Here is a 20,773-nt window from a genome sequence, read left to right as displayed (position 1 = left end):
CACAGGACTTATTCTCTAGACCCTTCACTAGCCTCTTATGCTCCTCTTTCAATGTTTTCTTGAAAATGTCCTGCTAGTATTGAGGAAACAAATATAGTTAAGTATACCCCAATTACACTCTGTTTTTCACCGAGTCCTAACTTAAAACATTGAGGACGGTTAGGTGTCCCACACGCAGGACAACCTGAATGAGAAACCCACAAAAGAACATCCCTGCCATACCACCTGGCAGAGGCACAGGGGGAGTTCAGTGTCACCTACTCCTTTCCACAGCCCAACCACCTTCAAAAGGAGCAGTTTTGGTCTGCAGCCACCAATCCGGGTAGCATATGACGCTATCAAGCAGTCCTGACTACCTGAGCACTAGCAGGCGGCAGACACCTTGGAGCTGACAGCTCTGCCCACCTGCACGCTGGCCAGCTCCTGCAAGCAAGGTGGCGCAATGACAGGCAGTAGCAAACAACACAGACATAGCAAGGAGCAAGAAGTTTTTGAGAAGAGATGTGGAATGTGGCCAGACAATTCTGTTCCAATGCAGGTACAAAACAAAAGCCAATCAACTGCAAACATTTACCACCTGTCTCCATCAGATGGTATAAAAGTTCACTGCTTCAGCCCTAATTAGATGTTGAGCAGTGGCAAACTGTCTACTTCAGGTGCACCTGAAACCTGCACCTCATAAGTGTGACTACTTATTCCCTGGTCAAATACAATACTTTGAAAGGTACAGACAGCATGAATGAAGTAGAGGTGTGGATATGGAACTGGGGCTTCTGGAGGTTAGAGAGACAAGGATACTGTAGTAAAAAGTTACAATCATGGGGCTCTGTTTTCAGAGAAAAAGCTAACAGTGATCAGGAGTTTGGTAGAAGGCACGCAACCATGGGATGAGGCTGACCCACCTACCAGGCTTGGCCTAGTACCACTGTACTGTACCACTGCTGTACAGAATTTCAACACAGCGTATGCCCTTCCTCCACATAATCTGTCTTCCTCAGTACTTGGAGAGCGCTCTATCACCAGCTAGTTCACTGCATACATAAATTATTTCAGATCATTATTTATGGACTCTGCGTGTACAGCTGGCAACTTATTACAAGAAAAATAGATAAAAATACATAGATCTTGCCGTCATTGTGGAAACTTTTCTCAAAGATAGGAACATCTTTCTGACTTAGAATCATAGGATGATGGTTTGGGTTGGAAATGGCCTTCAAAGGTCATCCAGTCCAACCCCCCTGCCAGGAGCAGGGACATCTCCAACCAGATCAGGTTGCTCAGAGCCCCGTCCAACCTGACCTTGAATGGTGCCAGGGATGGGGCATCCACCACCTCTCTGGGCAGCCTGTTCCAGTGTCCTACCACCTTCAGCGTAAAAAATGTCTTCCTTATATCTAGTCTAAATCCAGCTCCTGCTATTTTAAAACCATTACCCCTTGTCCTGTCACAACAGGCCTTGCTAAAGAGTTTCTCCCCATCTCTCTTATAAGCCCGCTTCAGGTACTGGAAGGCTGCTATAAGGTCTCCCCAGAGCCTTCTCTTCTCCAGGCCAAACAACCCCAATTCTCTCAGCCTGTCTTCAGAGGAGAGGTGTTCCAGCCTTCTGATAATCTTTGTGGCCTCCTCTGGACTCTAACGTCCCATGTCAAAAGCTTAAAAAGAAAAAAAAAAACAAAAGAAGGGAGTTAGGAGCACATTTTATAACGATGTTGACGTTCTTAAAATAAAAACGTATCAAGGCTTTAGTGGCTTCAGTCAACAGAAAGGCACCCTTTTCACCATTCAGAAGGTCTTGAAGAATGTGAAAACTGCAGCCCAAAAAAAGTTCACCAGAAATAGCTTCATCACAAGTAGCTGCATTGCAAAGCAACTGAGGAACGGGTGTGATTTTTCACTACCGCTACAGAATAAAATGTATTAACCTCTGACTCCTGCAGTCTAACACACAAGGCCGAGCAGTTACTAACAAAGCTGCAGGAAGAGCATCACCTTTCCCCGCCTGTGGCCGTGAGCTCACACTGCTGCCTCTTCCCCAGGGGGCTGAGCCGAGAGGGCAGAACCATTGCCACTGCCCCGGGGACGAGGTTTGCGGTTTTTTTGTCCTGTCAGCGTTCCTACTTCTGTCAGCCCTACTGTCACGTACGGCACGGACAAACGGCTCACAGCGGGGACTGCAGCTGGCTGCCCACGGGCCCCCCGCCCCGCCAGGGCTCCCGGGCCCGGCACCGCGCCCGCCCCGCGCGCAGAGGCAGCGGGCGATGCGGCGCAGGCGCACAGAGCGCTTCCGCCCGCACTCGCCGCTCCGCGTGCGCTTCGCGTCCCGGCCCCGCCCGGGCCGTGCGCAGCCGCAGCCGCAGCGTGCGGCCACCGGAAGGCTCGGCGGGCGCGCGGGGCGGTGCTGTGCCTGCCTGCCTCAAGGCGGGGCGCGTCTTCCGGGGAGCGAGTCCTGGCAGGCGCACACACCACCCAACTGACTCTTTCGCAGATGGGAGGGAGGCCAAGCCGATCTCCGTGCGGAGGCTTGCTCAGTGTTTATTTCTGTTTTCTTAGTGGCTCAGTGACGAATGACGCGGACAAATACCCGGCCGGGGACATGACCACGCGGGCAGCTGCCAGGACCCAAACGCGGGGTAGCCTCGGCGCGGGAGCTCCGCGCATGCGCTGGAGCGGTGCTGTGGCAGTAGGGCGCTTCTGCGGCGGCAGGGCGGAGCGGCTGTCCGCCTCTCCGGGCCGAGGCCATGGGCAAGCTGAACGTGGTGATGCTTCGGTATCTCTCCAGGGAGCACTTCAGGGTCCTGACAGCGGTGAGCCGGCGGGGAGGCCCGGTTGGTGGGGACAGGCGAGCGGAGGGAGAGGGGGAGGCCTGCCCAGCCCTGCTGACAGAGTCCGGCCCGGCCGGTTAGCTGAGCGGGCCCGGGCGGGTTCTGTGCTCGGATGAGAGACCGGGATGGTTGTGTCGCAGACGGCAGCGGCAGAAGAGCTGTAGGGGAAGGGGAACGGCACCCGCTTCTGTTCTCGCTGCCTCCCCTTGGGTCCGGTGTTGGCCTTTCCCGGGGGAAGGGGCCCAGGTCGTGCCGTTCTTGCCTTCAGCCGGCTGCCTCGGAGGGATCGTTAACGGCGGGGCGGTCGCTGGGGCTGCCCCGGAGGCGGCCACCGCGTAAGGTACTGTGTAACCGGTTTCTCCCTGCACGCTGATTCCTCTTGGCACCCTGTCTAACGAGAAGTGAGCAAAAGTCTACTGGTGTGCAGCGTGCTGCCATGGCTAGTTGCATGATAAGTGCAGGCCACACCAGTTGGCCTGTCTGTACTGACAGCAAGAGTATTAGTGGGAAGACAAATTGATCCATGGCTGTGTAAGTATGAGAAGAGTCTAATTTCCAAAATGTGGAACAGCTCCCTCATGTTATCCTGAGACTGAAATCTAATCAGCTGTTTGTCTTCTGACCAGTACTGTAGAATTTTCAAGGTTGAATTATACAGAGGATATCAGAGGGCTGTGATGCGTATTAAAAGGTTTGGTTAAGTCATAAAAAAAAAATGCATCCTTAAGAAGTTATTTGAGTTTTAAGCAGGATGTGATATTATTTAGTTGTTGAACACAGAGGCTAACACATCTGTTTTTGTTTACTCTTTTAGGTGGAAATGGGCATGAAGAACCATGAAATAGTTCCTGCTAGCTTAATTGCTTCAATTGCCAGCCTTAAACATGGTGGCTGTAATAAAATTCTGAGAGAGTTGGCAAAGCACAAACTTCTAGCTTACGAACGAACTAAAAGTGAGTTTGAATTTTGTGTTGGGTTCCCTCTCTTGTTCTGTCTCCAGTGCCTCACAGTAGCGCTTGGAGAAGGACCGCAGCTTGGCACCTAGGAACATCCAGTGCACTTGCTAGCCTTACCTTCTCTTGGACCTACCCTGGGAATACGGATCTGTGCAGCACCAAATGTGGCTGTCTGCTGAGTTCCTGGTGATGAGTAAATTGTAACAATGGCAGGCAGAAGAGACACGAACAGTTAACTTTCCTTTTGCTCAGTCACCAAAGTAATGCAAAATAAAAGAATCATCAGTTAAGGCAGAATTCAAATGCATACAGGAATCAACTGAAACGAGTCACAGTCTTACAGTACGCAAACTGGAGCAGACTGCGTAAGCCTTGCATGTTTCACCCCCTCAGAAACAGCTACTAAAGTAGTTTTTATTCCGTGTCACGGGACAAGTAGTAGCTGTGCTTTCCCTGTTTTCCTTCAGCCTTTGAGTTTCATCTGGCTTTGCAAACAGACTGTAGGAGTCTACAGGAAATTGCTGTCCTTTTTGTCTCGGTTTCTTCAGAGCCGTAAGGGTCGCTCTGGATCGTCCCAACAATCCCAGATCCCTGCTGGGATCCTACATGTATGTCTTCCAAAACGCTTTGCTTTTCTCAGGCTATTTGAAGTACTGCCATTGCCTCTATTAGAGAGAGGCTAACAGCATGTATCTCTTTTGCCCAGTTGTCAGTTTTCATAAAACTTGCAGGAATTTAAATGTTATTATTGTGTCAGATTGGGTTGATATTAGCCAGTGGGTTGAATGCTGCTTGGGTGTTGCATACTAGAAGCTGAAACAAGCAATGAGACTAAGTTGAGAGTTATTTTAAATGTAATGTATTTATAACGAGGAATGAAATTGTTTTTATTTTATTCTTACCTAGCTGTCCAGGGTTATCGGTTAACTAATGCAGGATATGATTACCTTGCTTTGAAAACTCTGTCTTCCCGACAAGTCATAAATTCTGTTGGAAACCAGATGGGTGTCGGCAAAGAATCAGGTAATTTAAAAAAAAAAAAAAGAACAACAAAAACCCAACATGTAAATATTTTTTTAATGCAAACACAGCTGTAATGTTGCAAGTGTTTTGCTAGAAACTGGGTAAGTTTTCCTCTGGACAGTCACATCAGTTAATCTGTCTAACACCAAGATTTATGGTGTTGTGCCTGCCTGCCTCAAGGCGGGGCGCGTCTTCGGGGGAGCTCGTCCGCCGTTTGGAATGCTGTGTGAGGCTTCTGGCTGTATTTGAATATTTCTTCACAAGAGTGTCATTCTGCTTTGACCATTTTGTCTGATTCTTGGTTCACTGCTTAAAAAGATTCTTCGCAAGCAGATGCTGTTTATCTCTTGCTTTGTGAAGAGTTTTGAACCATTTTAGCAAAAAGATAATTTCAGCTTTTTCATCTGACTTAAAAATAAGATAGTAAAGTAAAATAGGCTCAAAACTACTGGAGTGCTACCTTGGTTCCTTTTATATTCACGTAGATTGTAATTTGACTCAGCGCATAATTTGTGTAATTGAAGAGTGAGAAGGGGATTACTGGGGACAAACAGTAGCAATGAAAGACTGGCTGTTTGTTAACACTGTTTAAATGAAGAGGCTGGTCCCTTGGGTTGTCTGTCCGCTCAGTAGGAGGAAGGCAGCTCTTCCAGCACGTGATTCAGAACAACAGCATCTCCCTTGGTTTCTGTCAAGGATGGCTTCTGTTTGTTCTTTTCTGTGCAGGTAGCCTGGGCATGTGACATCAGTGTAGGAACCTTAGGATCTCCTACTCTGAGAGATGTTTCAGATTACATCAACATTTCTTCTAATGGAGTACTACGATCTCTTTAACAGTAATTCCTGCTTGTTCAGATCTCTAATGTACGATAGGAAAATTTAGCTGTCTTTATTAGCTGTAGTAGAACTTGCCCTGCCAGAAATACCAATTGTGAGAAGTGAAGTAACAACCTTACCACTGCACATTTCCATTAGATACTATCTTGTTAGATAGCATGTATTTCTTAGATCTGTGCCATTATGTGCCTTCTAGATATTTATATTGTTGCAAATGAAGAGCAGCAACAGTTTGCATTGAAATTGCATAGACTTGGAAGAACTTCCTTTCGCAATCTGAAAAATAAACGCGACTACCACAAGCACAGACATAAAATGTCCTGGCTGTATTTATCCCGGCTAGCAGCAATGAAGGAGTTTGCCTATATGAAGGTAGGTGACCATTCACACAATATCAGCAGTGTTGTAGTAGACTGGAAGATACTTTCCAGGCTGTCTTTTGATCAGTTCGTGTTTGTGTGAACTGGAAGGATTTACGCTTTTTTGTTTTGGGTTGGGTTGGTTGTTTGGTTTTTTTTTGGTACTAATGGAGTTAAAGCATGTTTCAGAGAATTTCAATGCTATACGTCTTGTGTGCTTTCCAATGACAAAAAGAAGCTTTGCCATGGAAGTCATGTGGAACAGAAGCAGGTGTCGTGAGAGAATTTTACTTTACCATGTTTTCAGTGATTGCTGTGCTGTCTTTCAGTGTAGACTGGAGTTCTAGTCTGAAGTGGTGCACTTTCTTTACTGTGCAAAAAATTCATTTCCAGGCATGTATTGCTGTGCTCAGAGTTCCAGATTTTTTGACGTGGTTTAAAAAAATGCAGATGTTACATAGTGATTGAAAGTTGATAGTAGAAAACTAATTATTTATAAAAAAATAGTTTGCCCTTTGCCTTTTATGCTATTCAACAGTACTGTCTATGTTAAATGTTATTTTCTTGTTTCTCTTAAAAAGCCTTGATAGGTTCTACCAGTGGCTTCCATGGAGGAAGAACTATTGCTATCATTTAGAACCTCTGTATTGGTCCAGTTAGTCCAGTTGATAAAGCATTATATGATCAGGTCTTGTAGGAATGTAATTGTGGGTGTCAGTTTCCCTGAAAAGAGAGTTGGGGAAGGATTAATTGTATGCTGCGAAGTGATTAGAGTGTAATATTGAAGTAACAAAAGCTGTATTGTTGTTGCTTTAACTTAGAACTCTACCGTAGAAAAATTCACAGGTAACCAGAGTAAAAAGAGAGTGAACCCATAAAGAAGTTGAGTGGATCAAGTAAATGACTAAACTTGCTTTGGAAAAGGCAAAGAGGAGAGCTTCAAAATATTATGACCTACCTCTGGTTAATCTTTAATGTGGTGTAATGCTGGTTATTAATATTTAAGAATAAACTTTTGTCTTACAGCAACTGAGTGTGGATTAACTAGTCAGGCAGAACTGTATTGGCCTCAACTTAGTGTGGAATTTTTTTCCAGTGCCTGACACCCTATTCCCAGTTATCCACTATTGATTACTTGCGCTAACAGACCAGATAAGATTCTGTCATTTTTCCATTCTGTTGTGTTTTGCTTCCAGATGCACGATAATTAAACTGTAGACAATATAGCCGTGTACTTAGTGTGTAAACTTCCAAGTTTTATTTGTCTTTGCAGTGAAAGTTCAGATGGCTTTATACTGTCTTCCTTCTTAAGCAAGTGATTTGATGTTTCCAGTTAGCATTTGAGTGGTGTATGCTGCTTTCACAAATTTATCAATTGTCTTAGATGGGAGTTTTTCAACATATGTAGTGTTTTCCTAACTATTTAATTATAATTTTCCGATGTGTTGTCCCTTTCCAGGCTTTGCATGACAGAAAATTTCCTGTTCCAAAACCTGTAGACTACAACAGGCATGCAGTTGTTATGGAACTTATTGATGGCTATCCTTTGTAAGTACTGAACCTTGAATTCTCTGTGTTATAGAAAGCCTAATGATGTTAGGTTCAGTAAGGTAAGAGAGTTAGGGTTTTCCCTTGTCACGCAAATGAATTCTGACTTCACCATGCTGAATAATGGTCTCCAGCGCACACTTGCTAGTATTCTACTTAGTTATGGTCTTGCTTCTCTTGTCTCTTTATTCGGAGGAATTGATTTTTTTAGTCCAAAGAAAGTTGTGAAATAGACTAATTTTTTAAGTAAGGAATACGTCGAAGAGCAGTGTGAGACAGGTTAGTGCTGCAACTGTTTCCTACACAGAAATCACATATTCTGTATGTTACTGGGCCTATAAAATATTAGTATTATGTCCTTCACGTTCTGAGCTCCAGGTAGTGATCCTTGCTCTGGTAATTCAGGTAAGATTGTAACTCACCCTTTTAGAACTTCTGCTCTGTTTACATAGAATACCATTCTAATCTGGTTTTGGTTCTTCAGGGAAGATTACTTTACTTGAGCTGTTCAACATCTAGAAACATGAACTATCATTGAATTTTGTACATGATGCTTTATTTTGTTTGCAGAGCAGAATGCAAAAGGCTTTCGTACTTGATACAATGTGGAATAACCTAGGTGCTTATCCAGAGATTTGACATGTCTAGATCTAGAACAAACCAGTCCATGCTCTTGTGTAGTAATCAAAATCTAAAGTCTGATCAAAAGGGAGTTAATCCCAAAGTATAACAACTGAAGAGTAACATGATAGAGACTTCATTATATGCTGTCTCCCCATCTTAATTTGTTAAATAATTCCACAGCCATTACATACCTGGAGCACTTCAAGTTCCATGTGGACATCTGCAGTAGAAGCTTACTGTCCTCTCCCTGTTTTGTGATTCTACCCTGGAAGACATAAGTAATAGATGAGAATTATTTCAAACATGCCAATGTCAAAGAATCTCCAACTAATTGGAAGTTGGAAGGGACCTCTGGCAGTCATCTAGTCCAAACACTCTGCTCAAGCAGGGCCACCTGGAGCCTGTGCTAGTTTTTCTATTGTCCATTGCCTGAGTTGAAAAACTAGTGTGGAGTTGGTGACTTATGGCAAACAGCTATTATGCTCTCTTTGACAAGTTCAGGGTTATCCAAAGTTACTGCCAAACTAGACTTAATTTTTCCTAGTCTGCCTTCTCTGTTTCACATCTCACAAAATTACAGAATGGTTGAGATTGGAAGGGGCCTCCGAAGATCGTCTGGTCCAGCCTTCCTGCTGGAGCAGGGCCACCCAGGCTGGACAGTCCCAGCTTTCAGTCTTTTCACACAGTAGGGATGCTCCAGTGCCTTAATCATCCTTGTGACCCTTTGCTGGACTCTCCAGCGAGTCAATGTCTCTCTTCTACTGGGCAGGCCAGAACTGGATATAGTACTCCGAATGTGCCCTCACCAGTGTTGAATAAAGGGGAAGGGTCACCTTCCCTGACCTACTGGCAGTGCTTTGTGTAATGCAGCTGGGGATGCCATTAGCTTTCTTTGCAACAAGGGCACATTGCTGGCTCCTGTTCAGCCTGGTGTCCACCAGGACCCCCAGGTCCTGTTCTGCCAAGCTGCTTGCCAGCTGGGTGAACACCCAGTGTGTACTGGTGCATGAGGTTGTTCTTCCCCAGATGCAGGTCTTTACATTGCTCATTGAACGTCATGAGGTTTTTGCTGGCCCATTTCTCCAGCCTGTTGAGGTTCCTCTGGATGGCAGCATGACCCTTTGGTGTATCGACCGCTCCCAGTTTGGTGTGGTCTGCAAACTCTGCCCCATCAGCCAGCTCATTATTGAAGATGTTAAGCAGAACTGGAACCACTTTTAACTGCCGGGGTACACTGCTGGTCACTGATCTCCAGCCAGACTTTGTGTCCAGCCATTCAGGCAGTTTTCAATCCACCTCACTGCGTATCCAGACCATACATCAGCAGCCTTTCTATGAGAATCTTACGGGAGACAGTATCAAAGCCTTACTTGAAATCCAGGTAAATAATATTCTGTTCCCCCATCTAGCAGGCCAGTCGTTTCATCACAGAAGATTTAACAAGTTGGTCAAGCATGACTTCCCCTTGGTTAAGTTGACCACTCTGGATGATTTTCTTATCCTTACTGTGCCTGACAGTGGTTTCAAGGATTAGCAGCTCCATCACCTTCCCAGGGCTCGAGGTGAGGTTGACCAGCCTGTAGTTCCCCAAGTCCTCCTTCTTGCCCTTCTTGAAGATGGGAGTGAAGTTTGCCTTTCTCCAGTCTTCAAGTGTTTCTCCCAGTCACCGTGATTGAGCAGCGATTATCAAGAGTGACCTTGCAATGACACCTGCCAGCTTCCTCAGCGCTCAGGGGTACATTCCAGCAGGGTCCATGGACTGACGTATGTCCAGTTTGATTAAATAGTCCCTGAACTGATGCTTTTCCACCAAGGCTACATCTTCCTTGGTCCAGCCTTTCCCCCTCATCCTGGGATCTGAGATTCCTGTCTCAGAAGATACCAGTTAACGTGACTTCCAGATTCAAAGAGCAAGGGGGACATTTGATGATACACACCTGTGGCTATGACAAGTGTCACCAATTGATTTTGATACAGGTATGAAAGTGTTCAACGGGAGCCTGTTACAGAGCTGCTAGACTTCCATTGTTCTTTCTTTGTGTTGTACAAATGATCCATTCTCGTAATACTGTAGTGCTGCATTTGGACCAAAATCTTTCACATAATTGTAAACGCTGACCACTCTTTGACAGTTTATGGTACGATAAGATAGCTGACTTTTTACTTGGTTTGTTTCTAAAGAGATTATTTGCATTTTGCTGCTCATGGTACTGTGTTTTCTCAGATACCCATTCAGGAATGCTTTAAGCTTTTTTTTTTGGTTGTTTTTTTTTTTTTCCTAACTTAGTCTAGAAAATGTGTTTTTGTAAAAGAAGATGTCATGGGACATTTGAATTTGAATACAGGAACACCTAATTCCTACTGAGATCATAAAACTACCTAGAACAGGAGAGATACCAAAGTTTGTGGATTCATTATTTAAAGAATGCATTATGACAGTGGTGCCTGATGGGAGACAATGAGTGTAAGTTGGAATGAGACTTAGCCTGGCTATAAGGAGAGATTTTCTGCTGTTCAGGATAGTGAGGCAGTGGCACAGGGTGCTTGGAGAGGTTGCAAAGCCTCTCTCCATCTCTGGAATTTTTCAGGCCCCAACTAGACAAAGCCCTGAGGAGTTTGGTCTGATCTTGGAGTTGATTCAGCTTTGAGGAGGGTATCAGGCTAGGGACCTGAGGACCCTTTTAACTTGAATTACCCTGTCATTCTATTGGATGTATTTTGTATACTTTGTCTATGTTTTTAAGTAAAGTCTTTCAAGGTTCAGAATATTTTTTTTACCTTCTCAGGTGCCAGGTGCGCCAAGTGGAAGATCCTGCCTCTGTCTACAGTGAATTAATGGATCTGATTGTAAAACTTGCCAATCATGGTTTGATTCATGGTGATTTCAATGAATTTAATCTCATACTGGATAATGATGACCATGTCACTATGATTGATTTCCCTCAGATGATATCCACGTCACATGCAAATGCTGAATGGTAGGTTAAAATTCAAATATGTTTTCAGAGTGCTCGTGACAGCAAATAGTCTACCATAACTCGGTTTCTAAATTGTCATACAGCACAAATAACATCCCAAACATAGTTTGATTTATGAATGAGTAGAAATGTCTCTGGGATAAATATGTAACTATTGCTTCTCAGAGAGAATTACGTTGTTCAGTTAAGAAATGCTTAGAAATGAACTGCATGGAGTCTGTCTCCCTAGCCTTTTGTCTGGGAATGACTAATGAATAATTTTCAAATAAAATCAGTAAAAGACAGGATATGTAGGGTAAAAGTTTGTAATTGCAGTAGATGTCATTACCTTGATTTTATGTTCCTACAATTGTGTATTTTTACAGGTATTTTGACAGAGATGTTAACTGTATTAAGGAGTTCTTCAAGAAGCGCTTTAACTATGAGAGTGAGCTGTTCCCAGCATTCAAAGACATCAGGTAGAAACTGCCAGAATAATTTGAGTTCTCCTATTTGTGGTATTTGTGTTGGTTTTGTGAGAAAAACGGGTGCCTGTTTCTGTAATTAAGAGGAATTAGAAAAATATGCCCAACTATGCATTTCTAAATTATTTTTTTTGTCATTCCTACTGTGTTTTCTTCAACCAAAGGTAAGGTGAGTAGTTTCCAAAAGCTACAGTGTGCTTTAAAATCTGCTGCTGCCTCCTTTGTCTTTTCCTCTTGCAGCTAAGGAAGAATGATCCATCTGAAAGCTTGATCCAAACAGTAAATATCTAGGAGTGTTAACAGTGACGCAGAATCAGTTTCTCCCACTTCTCAAAGCCTATTTGAGAGCTCTAGTATATTGAGGATTACTTTGGGTTTCAATTTTAATTTGTTTTTAAATTGCTAGTAAGTATGGTGACTGCCTCTTCAAACATTATTACGTTCAAAGTTTTCTTCCTAATGTCTTTTGTCTCTTTTGAAAAGTAAAGCAATTTTTCCACTTATTTTAAGACTAAAGCTGTTGCAACGAAAAGGGGTTTGTTTAATTTTGACTGCTTTTCCAAACAGGTACCACACTTCAGTCAGTCTGTGTGTCAGACTGATTTATTCTTCTGTTTGCCTAAACATCGTTTGCACTTAAACCCGAGTTATATTCCTGCTAAAGTAAAATAACTTCCTATAAATAAATAAATAAATGCAAGTTACGGAGATGGAATAACCTTCTGTAGGAGTTTGCTTCTTTCAGGTCACATTTTGTTAGTATTTTACCTAAACTCAGCACTGTCATGTGGTGCTCCGTGTGCTTCAACAGAGTATATCCTCTTTGTTAATAGTATGGGTAATTGTAGTCTAGCTCAATTAGTATTTTTAGTGCAAAATGTAGCATATTTGTAGCTTGATGATTTAGCATATTGAAAGAAGACATGCTTCTACTTCTTTCACAGCAGAGAGTGTTCTCTTGATAAAGAGATTGCTGCCAGCGGCTATACGAAAGAAATGCAGGAAGATGGTGAACTGCTTTACCCACCAGGTTCTGATGAGGATGATAATACAACAGAGTTATCAGAATTTGTAGAAGATGCTGAGAGTGAGCTCAACTTCTGCAGCGAAGAAAACAATACGGACTTCATGTGCGAAGTGGATGATTTCTCTGAAAGCAGAACCTCCAACGACTTTATGTATAGCGATGAAGAGGCTGGTACAACTGAAAGTAGTGAAAATACACAAAGGCTGAATATGTCAAAGTTGAGTTCAGCCTTAGAAAAAGTTGAAGGACAAGCTATGCTCTGGAAGTCTGATGAAGATGCAGAGAGTTCTGCAATTGCCCCTCTTGAGGGCAAAAGCATAACAGAAAATGCTACTGAAGTTGAAAATCAGACAAGTCAAGGAGGGTGCTGTAATGATAAGGAAAACGGAGACAAATGCCCTGATCTAGTTGACTCATCAGCTTTAAACAAGAAATTCAGTCATTACAGGTAAAGATTCATATTTACGATCTAGGAGTGTGGTTCTTCCCCTCTCCCTGGTAAATGTAAATCTTTCAAGTAGCTCAGAAAGGAATACTCTTCAGCTGACCTTGTTTAAACTGAAGACTAAAAATTCAATTTATTTTTAAAAGATTGCAGTGAATATCTTTCTGATTGGTCTCGTGAAAGGTAACCTGTTGATTGGTACTACATACGTAATACTTCATGTGTAATATGTGACACGTCAGTTGGCCGGCTGAGTAGTAGTATCTCATGAGAGAACGGGTCTTGGATTTAATTTGTAGACCAACCTATTTTTTATGGTGTATTTTTTTCCCCTTTTTCAGTTAATATTAGCAGTGAAAGAGTTCTTGATACTCTTGATACTGCTTATAAATAACTTTTGTAAGTAAGTTTGTAATTTTAATACACTGTCTCAAAGCCAAATTATTCTGCAGCTCACTCAGCTGAAGTTAGCAAGAACAAGCTCCCTGGAATGTATTACTCAAGTATATTGTATTGTGTGTTGTTCTAGCTTTTAATTCCTTTCCTGACAGTTAGAAATTCCTGCTTACCTTCAGGCTAGCCCCTTGCACATGAAAATCTGAGTTTGGCCTGGATGCATATACCAAGCTCATACTCCTCCTCATCTGCTTTTGCGGTTTAGCCAAATGACTTGTCAAGACATTGTGCAGAATCTGAAATGTTTTTTAGTGTTCTGAAGCTTCTTTTTATGTGCTTGGTATACATGTGGCTGTTGTGCAACAAGTTCTTCTTTCATAAAATGCCTGCTTTGAACAACTACAGGTAATATGTAAAATATAAGCATTCTGTAGTACTCGCATCTTCTGTTGGAAGTTTTCAGATTATATCTCAAAAAGTTAAGACTAAAACACGATGCTTTTAAAGGCAAAGGATGTTTATCTTGCTAGTGGAATAAAACATTGATTTATGTATTTTAGAAATGAAGAGAGGACCGTTCATCATGAGCACAGAACAAGGACTGAAAGTTTCACATCCGTCAGAAGTGTTGGGAGCTGTTCGACCATTCCAGCGGTAAATATTATTGTTATTACATTATTATCTAGTTTACTCTCCGACCGTATTAAGTTGCACATGGCTGTTAGCAGATTTGTAAAAATGTTACGTAGCATTAGTTATCTTTAAAGACTGTTACCGTGTACATCTCTGGTTTGCATTTCCATCCCTACAGAAAAATAGAACTGATACTGCTGTAATTGTTTACAGGGAGTGATTTCCAGCACTTTCCTTCATATATTGCTCTTTCACTAAAGCTCCTCATCAGTACTAACAGCTCTAATTTAGCCAATAACAGGCTAATATACGTTAATATATATTAACACACTAACATAATCAGTTCATTTGTTTCTCTTGCTAGCCACAGTTAACGCTTTTTGTTTCAAAAGTGGATGCTTGAGTCAAAACTTAATTTGGCTTTTTTCACCCCTCTTAGATATTTGTTCACGTTCTTGTCTGAAACATTGTCGTGGTTTAGCCCCACTCAGTAGCTAAAATACCACACAGTTGCTCACTCACTCCCCCCTCACCGCCCCCCACAATGGGATGAGGAGGAGAATTGGGAAAGAAAAGAAGGCAAAACTCCTGGGTTGAGAGAAGAACAGTTTAAGAGAGCAGCAGAGGAAAAGAAAACAGATGGAAAACAAAACAAACCAAACCAAAAAAAACCCCAGAAAATCCTTAAGCATATAATATACAGTACAACGACTCACGGTGGATCCCACTGCCCAGCTCCCTCTTGTGTAGCAAGAACTTGCTCCTCAGCACAGTCCCCACTTTATACCCTGAGCATGATGTCCCATGGGATGTCCCTTGGGCCAGTTTGGGTAAACCATCCCAACTGTTGGCTGGGTAACCTATCTCAGCTGTGTCCCCCAGCCGCTGGGGCCACCAGCTCCAGTTCCTCTCCCAGCTCAGGTGAAAATTAACTCCGTCCTAGCCAAAATGAGGACAAACATTTATATGAACTCAATTCAATAGTGATTTATCTGGCAATCTGGATTTCTTTGACTTTCTGCATTATATAAATCAGAATGTTTTACAGCAGAATTTAATGTCTTTTTCTCCAAATTCAAACTGTACACTAACTAGTATGGCTACCTCTGTCACATTTTTTAAAGTTCATTTTAATTTTAAAGGGAAGAAAGTCCAGCGTTCTTTAGTAGTTATATTCTTGTACAAAACAGGAAGAAACTTCTTTCAGCTAACAGCTGATGCATGAGGTATTTTTTTAATGAGGCCTGACTACGTATTTGCCATTGTGCATATGAGTACCTATATTCAGTCTCACTTTCGTTTGCAGTTATGAGCAGAAGCTCTGAAAAATCTAGTTTGGGGAATGCGTTAGTGTAGTTTCAGCTCTTTCACAACATGTACCAATTTGTGTCTTTTCAAAGCATTTCTATTGTCTAATTAGAGTCTATTTCTATTGTCTAATTAGAACTACTATATCTGAAACCTCTAGTGCTGGCAAGTGTTTTTTTTTTTTTTTTTGTTAGACTTGACCTTCCTTCTTTGCAGTCTTCTCAGTCTGCTGAGAATACTTTCAATAGCTAATACTTTTCCAACAAAGGCTTTGCTACTGTCTTATTAAGTGATGTGTAATTCTGTGAACCAGCCTTGTTTTACACGAAGTGCCTGTTGGTCTCTGTAATATCCATGGAATAATTGACTCCTTTACTTTTTCATGTTTGGATTTTTGTTTTTAGGTAAGTATTTTAAAGACACACCAATAGCCAATGAAGCTACTTATGTAAATAAATGTTAAGGAAGAGCAAGTTTGCATCTTTTCTAAGACATTTTATGGGACTTTTTGTGAGGGGAAAAAAACCAAGAATGGTCTTCGTCGTCACAGTTCTTATTCGAGGGGATGGCATTGTATGTTTTTAAGGAGACAAAGGATTAGGTTTAAATGATTGGATGAAATAAACAAGAGCCAGGATGACCTGCCAGGAGTTCCTTATCTTCTTGTCCATGCAATCTTTCCTTTTCTTTGTTTTCTCCCTTCTTTTTTGAGTTTGTTAATGTAAGTTTGCAGAATTAAAAAAAAAAGAAGAAGAAGAAGAAAATACTAGTGCTATTGAGTCCTGAAAACACCACTTGGTGATAGCAGTGGTGGTTATGTAGCTAAAGAAACCTTTTTGAATATTTAGTAAATGTATGTTTATTGTGTAGATAGTCACATAAAACGCGTTAAAATATGTAAATTGCCTGTACATACCTAATTTTCTGTTCTAAAAGAAAGACAAAAGCACTTCAGCAGAAGCGCTTTCAAGAGGTTCAGCCGCATAAAAAAAAATTACCTTGCATAGTGCTGTCTACTTACATGCTTTTATGCTGGGTGAAATAACGTTCAGCCGATTGCTGACTCTTATTTTAACTTTTGAGTGATAGAGCTAAAGAAAAGATATGTATGATGAGCTATTTATAACTTAAGAAAATAATTACAAATTGAAAATGCAAAATAGTAGTTCTGCAGTAAGATGCACTGGGCTGCTTAGACCTGATGCCTGTTATTGCTGGTGGTGTTTATCTCTTGTTCATGTAGCTTACTTGCTGTCCGGTGGAGAAAACATTAAAACATAAGCAGGCATATAGAAACAATGGCAGTAATAGCAGTAGGTGCACTCAGAACGTGGAGACAATGCCAAAAAGAGAAAGCATCGTGAATTTTATAAAATCAGCTATTCCACATTAAGTAAGATATCTTTCTGTGCTTGTAGACATCTTTATGTGCACTGATGTAATTTAATTAGAGGAAACAATGATTGAAAAGATAAATAATAAAATGTCAATCTGTTTACTCTGAAGCATTTCTCAGTATTTGCTTACATTGAGGTTATGATGAAGGAAAGATGAGTGAGTCTTTCCACCGTGTGCTGTGGTTGAGCAATAGGATTTGTTGAATTTACAGTACCATTACACATCGAAGACTTCTGGTATCCATCTTGCAAAATTTCTTCTAGGAAGTTTTGTGTAAACTGTGAAGGAAGTTATCTGTCCTGGACTAGAGTGGGAGAAGTCGAGAAGCCTTTTTTCAGGGTTCTGTCTGTAGAAAACACAGAACAACTGATGCTTTCATGGCAAAAGAAACACATCAGTGCACAGTTTAAGTTAGTTCTGACCAATTATTCTTCAAGAATATTTGTAAGGGGAATCTGCAATTTTTATTTCCAAAGAGCTCGTGGTTAAATACTGAGTGCTACTGAGTACCCAAGGAAAGGACACATCACGTGCAACTGGTTTTTATCCCCATTTCGACAGTTGGCCTGCATGTGACGTAACTTAGAAAACTGCTGTTCAGCTGGTTCCTTAATTATTACAGGATTCCTGCTGAAATCAGGATTGAGTAATTGGGTTCATTGACTGCCTTGTATTTTGTTACTTTAGTGAATTAGACACAGTAATTCTTAAAGTGCATAAGTTGCCAAAAATTATACTTTGTAGTTCCTGATTTACTCCCTACCAGCTTACTCCTTCATATGCTACAGTGAAGCTGAGATGATAGTACAGCCAACGAAGGAGAACAAGGTAACTGAAATTGGCGCACATGTAAAGGAAATTTAATTAGATGGATATTTTTCCTCTTGTCCAGTTCTTTGGACAGCAGCAGATCTTTTATTAAGGGCAGAATTATTCCTTGATATTATTTTTCTTAATGCTTTCTTAATTAGAATAAAAATAAGACACTTCTTTGGGATTTCCAGCAAGGTATGATTCCATCATGATGAAATAGAAAGATGAAGATAATTTGAGTTCTCTTTTTCTTCCAAGACAAGATATACAAGTATGCACTCAGTATCAGCACAGCAGCTTGAGCTGGGATCATTTTCCAAATGACAAAAACACTGCCACAATCTATTAAATCCTGGTGGTGTTTTTATGATGGATAGCTATTGCCCTCATAACGGAGAGCAGAACTCCGAATGAGAATGTAGGTGCAAATCACTGATGACATTTCATAAAACTGCTGCAGTTTTATGGAAATGACAGTTGCTGCTGCTGTTTCAGTACTCTTGCTGTAAAGGCATGAGACAGTCCTCACCTTGTTGATCTTAATAGGAGAGTGCTTCGTAACAGGGGAAAACTGGAGAAGGAACTGTAAATCACTCCTGACTGCCCCTCTTTTATAGCCGCACTTGTGGTAAGGAGTTGTTAATTTCCATTAGAATAAATCGCAGATCTTTGCAATTAGAAAATGAATGCCAAAAGAAATAGGTGCGAACCAAATAATTACTGCAGAATGCAAAATGTTCTATTGGTCTTTCTTTTTTTTTAACTTGAAAGACAGTTGTCAAATCTTCAAGCTTAGAATATCAACAGCTTTACATTTTCGCAGGCATGTGTTTTGCGCCGAGAGGTGCTGGTCCTCTATGATCCCTATACGGAAGACATTTAAACTCCATAAGATACGCTTTACAGTGCTGTTTATTAGAGCTAAGACTATCAGGAGAGAACAGCATAAATAATCCCACACGCCTTTAGATGCTGAGAGCCCCGAGGGTGTAGCATTGAACAGGACTCCAACACCCATGCAACATGCCATGCAGACTTTGTTCATAGCAGAGAATTTGTCTCTTCGGTCAGTTGAGCTACTTCATGATTTTCTTACAAGGAAACAATTCTGTTCATCATTTCTAGAGTCAAGCTGACTGATGTTCACATGAGAACTTCTTGCTGCACTTTTGGATGAAGGCAGGGCCACACAGGAGGCCTACTTGCCAGTACTGAGTGGAGCTGGCTTAGTTTATCCTCCTGCCTGTGGATTTGTTCAGCACAACGCAGGCCTGAAGACAACCTTGCAGACACAGCATAGTGCCACACAGCACAGACTTGGGCTTTTACGCACATTTAACTGTTGTGTGGATCACTGACTTCTCGATGACCAGAGGTCTTCCGGTTAGGATTGTGCATGTGCATGTTGGTACTGAAAAGACATGGTCGTTGTGCCATGTCTTGGTGCTAAATGATCCTCATACAGTTCTGATGCTGAATTGTTCTTGTTAATTTGTAGGAGCTGGTGAAGCAGAAGATAAAGCGTCAACTGACCAAACATCAGAAGTCTGCTCTGAGGCGACGGCTGCAAAAAGGAGAGGCAAATATTTATACCAAACAACGTCGAGAAAATATGCACAACATAAAGTCAAGCTTGGATGCAGCTAGCTTCTGGGGATAATTTATTAAAGCTCCCGTAGAACATGAGACAACCTATAATGTATGCAATTGAAATAATTATGCTAATAACCAATAAGCCTTTATATAAAAAGCAATCTCTTCTATACAAATTAATGTTTTTCTAGAAGTTAATAAAGCTCATTCTGGTTCCTGCAACTTTGATTGGGAGATTTTGTTTTGTGTTTCTGGTTAAAACCGGTGACTGCAATTTAAATTAAATCAGTGGTACTGGCTAAGATCATTTAACTACAGTATTTTCCGACAGTATCGTGGAAATCAATTGTACTGTGTTTCTTTAGATCAAGAATCTTCTGTTGTGTAGAAGATTCCTCTAAGAGGGAAGGAAGGGAAATTTTTAAAACCAACTTTTGCAATGACATAGAATTTAAAATGTTGCCCTCGTGCTATAAACGGATATTTGTTTGGTGTAGTTAAAAATGGCAAATACAAACCTGATCCCGGGTAGTACTCTCAGGTTTCTTTGGGACCTGTATAAACACGAGCAATCCGTGTGATGGATATGCATTCTTTGAAACCAGCAATTCTCATTCATTTTTTCCTCACTCCAAGATCTCATGTATAAATCTTGCCCAAAAAAATATGTAATAATAACAGTGCTGTACAAACCTGGCAAGCACTTGGATTTGTGATGTACATGCATAGTTATCAAGAAATTTAATTCCTTTGTATCTAGTAACTTAGATAAACCAATGAGGATTCTGGAACTTCTCTTCTCAAAAATACTACCGTCACTTTTACTATACTAGATCCTTGGGGCCTGAAGACCTAGAAGAGAAACAAGTATCTTTATTTTTATTCTATTTTAAGCAAAATATGTCTAGTAACAAAATTAAATGGTGTTTATATTTTAAAACACATAATACACTTGGCAGAGTGTTTGTGAACACTGAAGAAACGGAAGCAGGAGAGAGCCGTTTGCATTTTGCTTTGGTCTTTTTTTAACTTCCCATCCACTGTATCTGTGCTTCAGTTGTGGGGTGGAGCGCTTCTTGGGAAGGACATCAACCTACAGTTTGAAAAATTGTAAATCTTTTACTTGTCTTGGTAAAATAAATTAGGAACTTTGGCTTTCACCTTTGGTTTTCTGTTGGCATGTCTGATCCTGTCTGTTCTTTGCCCTGTGTATGTGATATGCCTGAATCCTTGTTCAGGTTTTAGCCCGTGGAAGAATTGCAGCCTCTATCCTGTCTTGCAGCATGCTCTTGCTTTCAAAGTTTTTAAGTTTTGTCCTCTCTTTGGAACAATAGAAAAGCTAGTCTCAGCCAGCAGCTCTGTATGGTCTTAAGTAAAACCATGGCAGGTCAGTGAAGAGATGCAGTGGGTAAGTGTTCCTTGTAGCATCACAGCCGCATGAAAATCTGTTGACAGAAGCAAGGAAAAGACACAAAACTAATAATGCACAGTTTCTCACCACCCAACGACCTGATGACCAAGACAGACTGTCCCGAGCAGCAATCACAGA

At 41.5% G+C, this 20,773-nt stretch overlaps 1 protein-coding gene across 1 annotated transcript; it reads left to right on the top strand.

Moving 5' to 3' along the window:
* Positions 1–2,393: 2,393 nt before the first annotated feature.
* RIOK2 (RIO kinase 2) lies at positions 2,394–19,446 on the top strand. The gene is made up of 10 exons (XM_086771021.1): positions 2,394–2,804; positions 3,637–3,775; positions 4,685–4,801; positions 5,835–6,010; positions 7,457–7,545; positions 10,956–11,147; positions 11,513–11,605; positions 12,556–13,086; positions 14,040–14,133; positions 19,130–19,446. The coding sequence occupies exons 1-10, from the start codon at positions 2,739–2,741 to the stop codon at positions 19,289–19,291; spliced, it is 1,659 nt and encodes a 552-aa protein (XP_086627147.1). The 5' UTR covers positions 2,394–2,738; the 3' UTR covers positions 19,292–19,446.
* Positions 19,447–20,773: the final 1,327 nt, after the last annotated feature.

This window comes from Chlamydotis macqueenii, chromosome Z, assembly GCF_036417535.1.
Source record: "Chlamydotis macqueenii isolate bChlMac1 chromosome Z, bChlMac1.mat, whole genome shotgun sequence".
Lineage (NCBI taxonomy): Eukaryota > Metazoa > Chordata > Aves > Otidiformes > Otididae > Chlamydotis > Chlamydotis macqueenii.
This window is presented reverse-complemented; position numbering and strand designations above follow the sequence as displayed.

Coding starts and splice junctions, on each gene's coding strand:
- RIOK2 (XM_086771021.1), top strand. CDS start 2,739: ATGGGCAAGCTGAACGTGGTGATGCTTCGGTATCTCTCCAGGGAGCAC. Junction 2,805..3,636: donor ACTTCAGGGTCCTGACAGCG/GTGAGCCGGCGG, acceptor TTACTCTTTTAG/GTGGAAATGGGCATGAAGAA. Junction 14,134..19,129: donor GCTGTTCGACCATTCCAGCG/GTAAATATTATT, acceptor GTTAATTTGTAG/GAGCTGGTGAAGCAGAAGAT.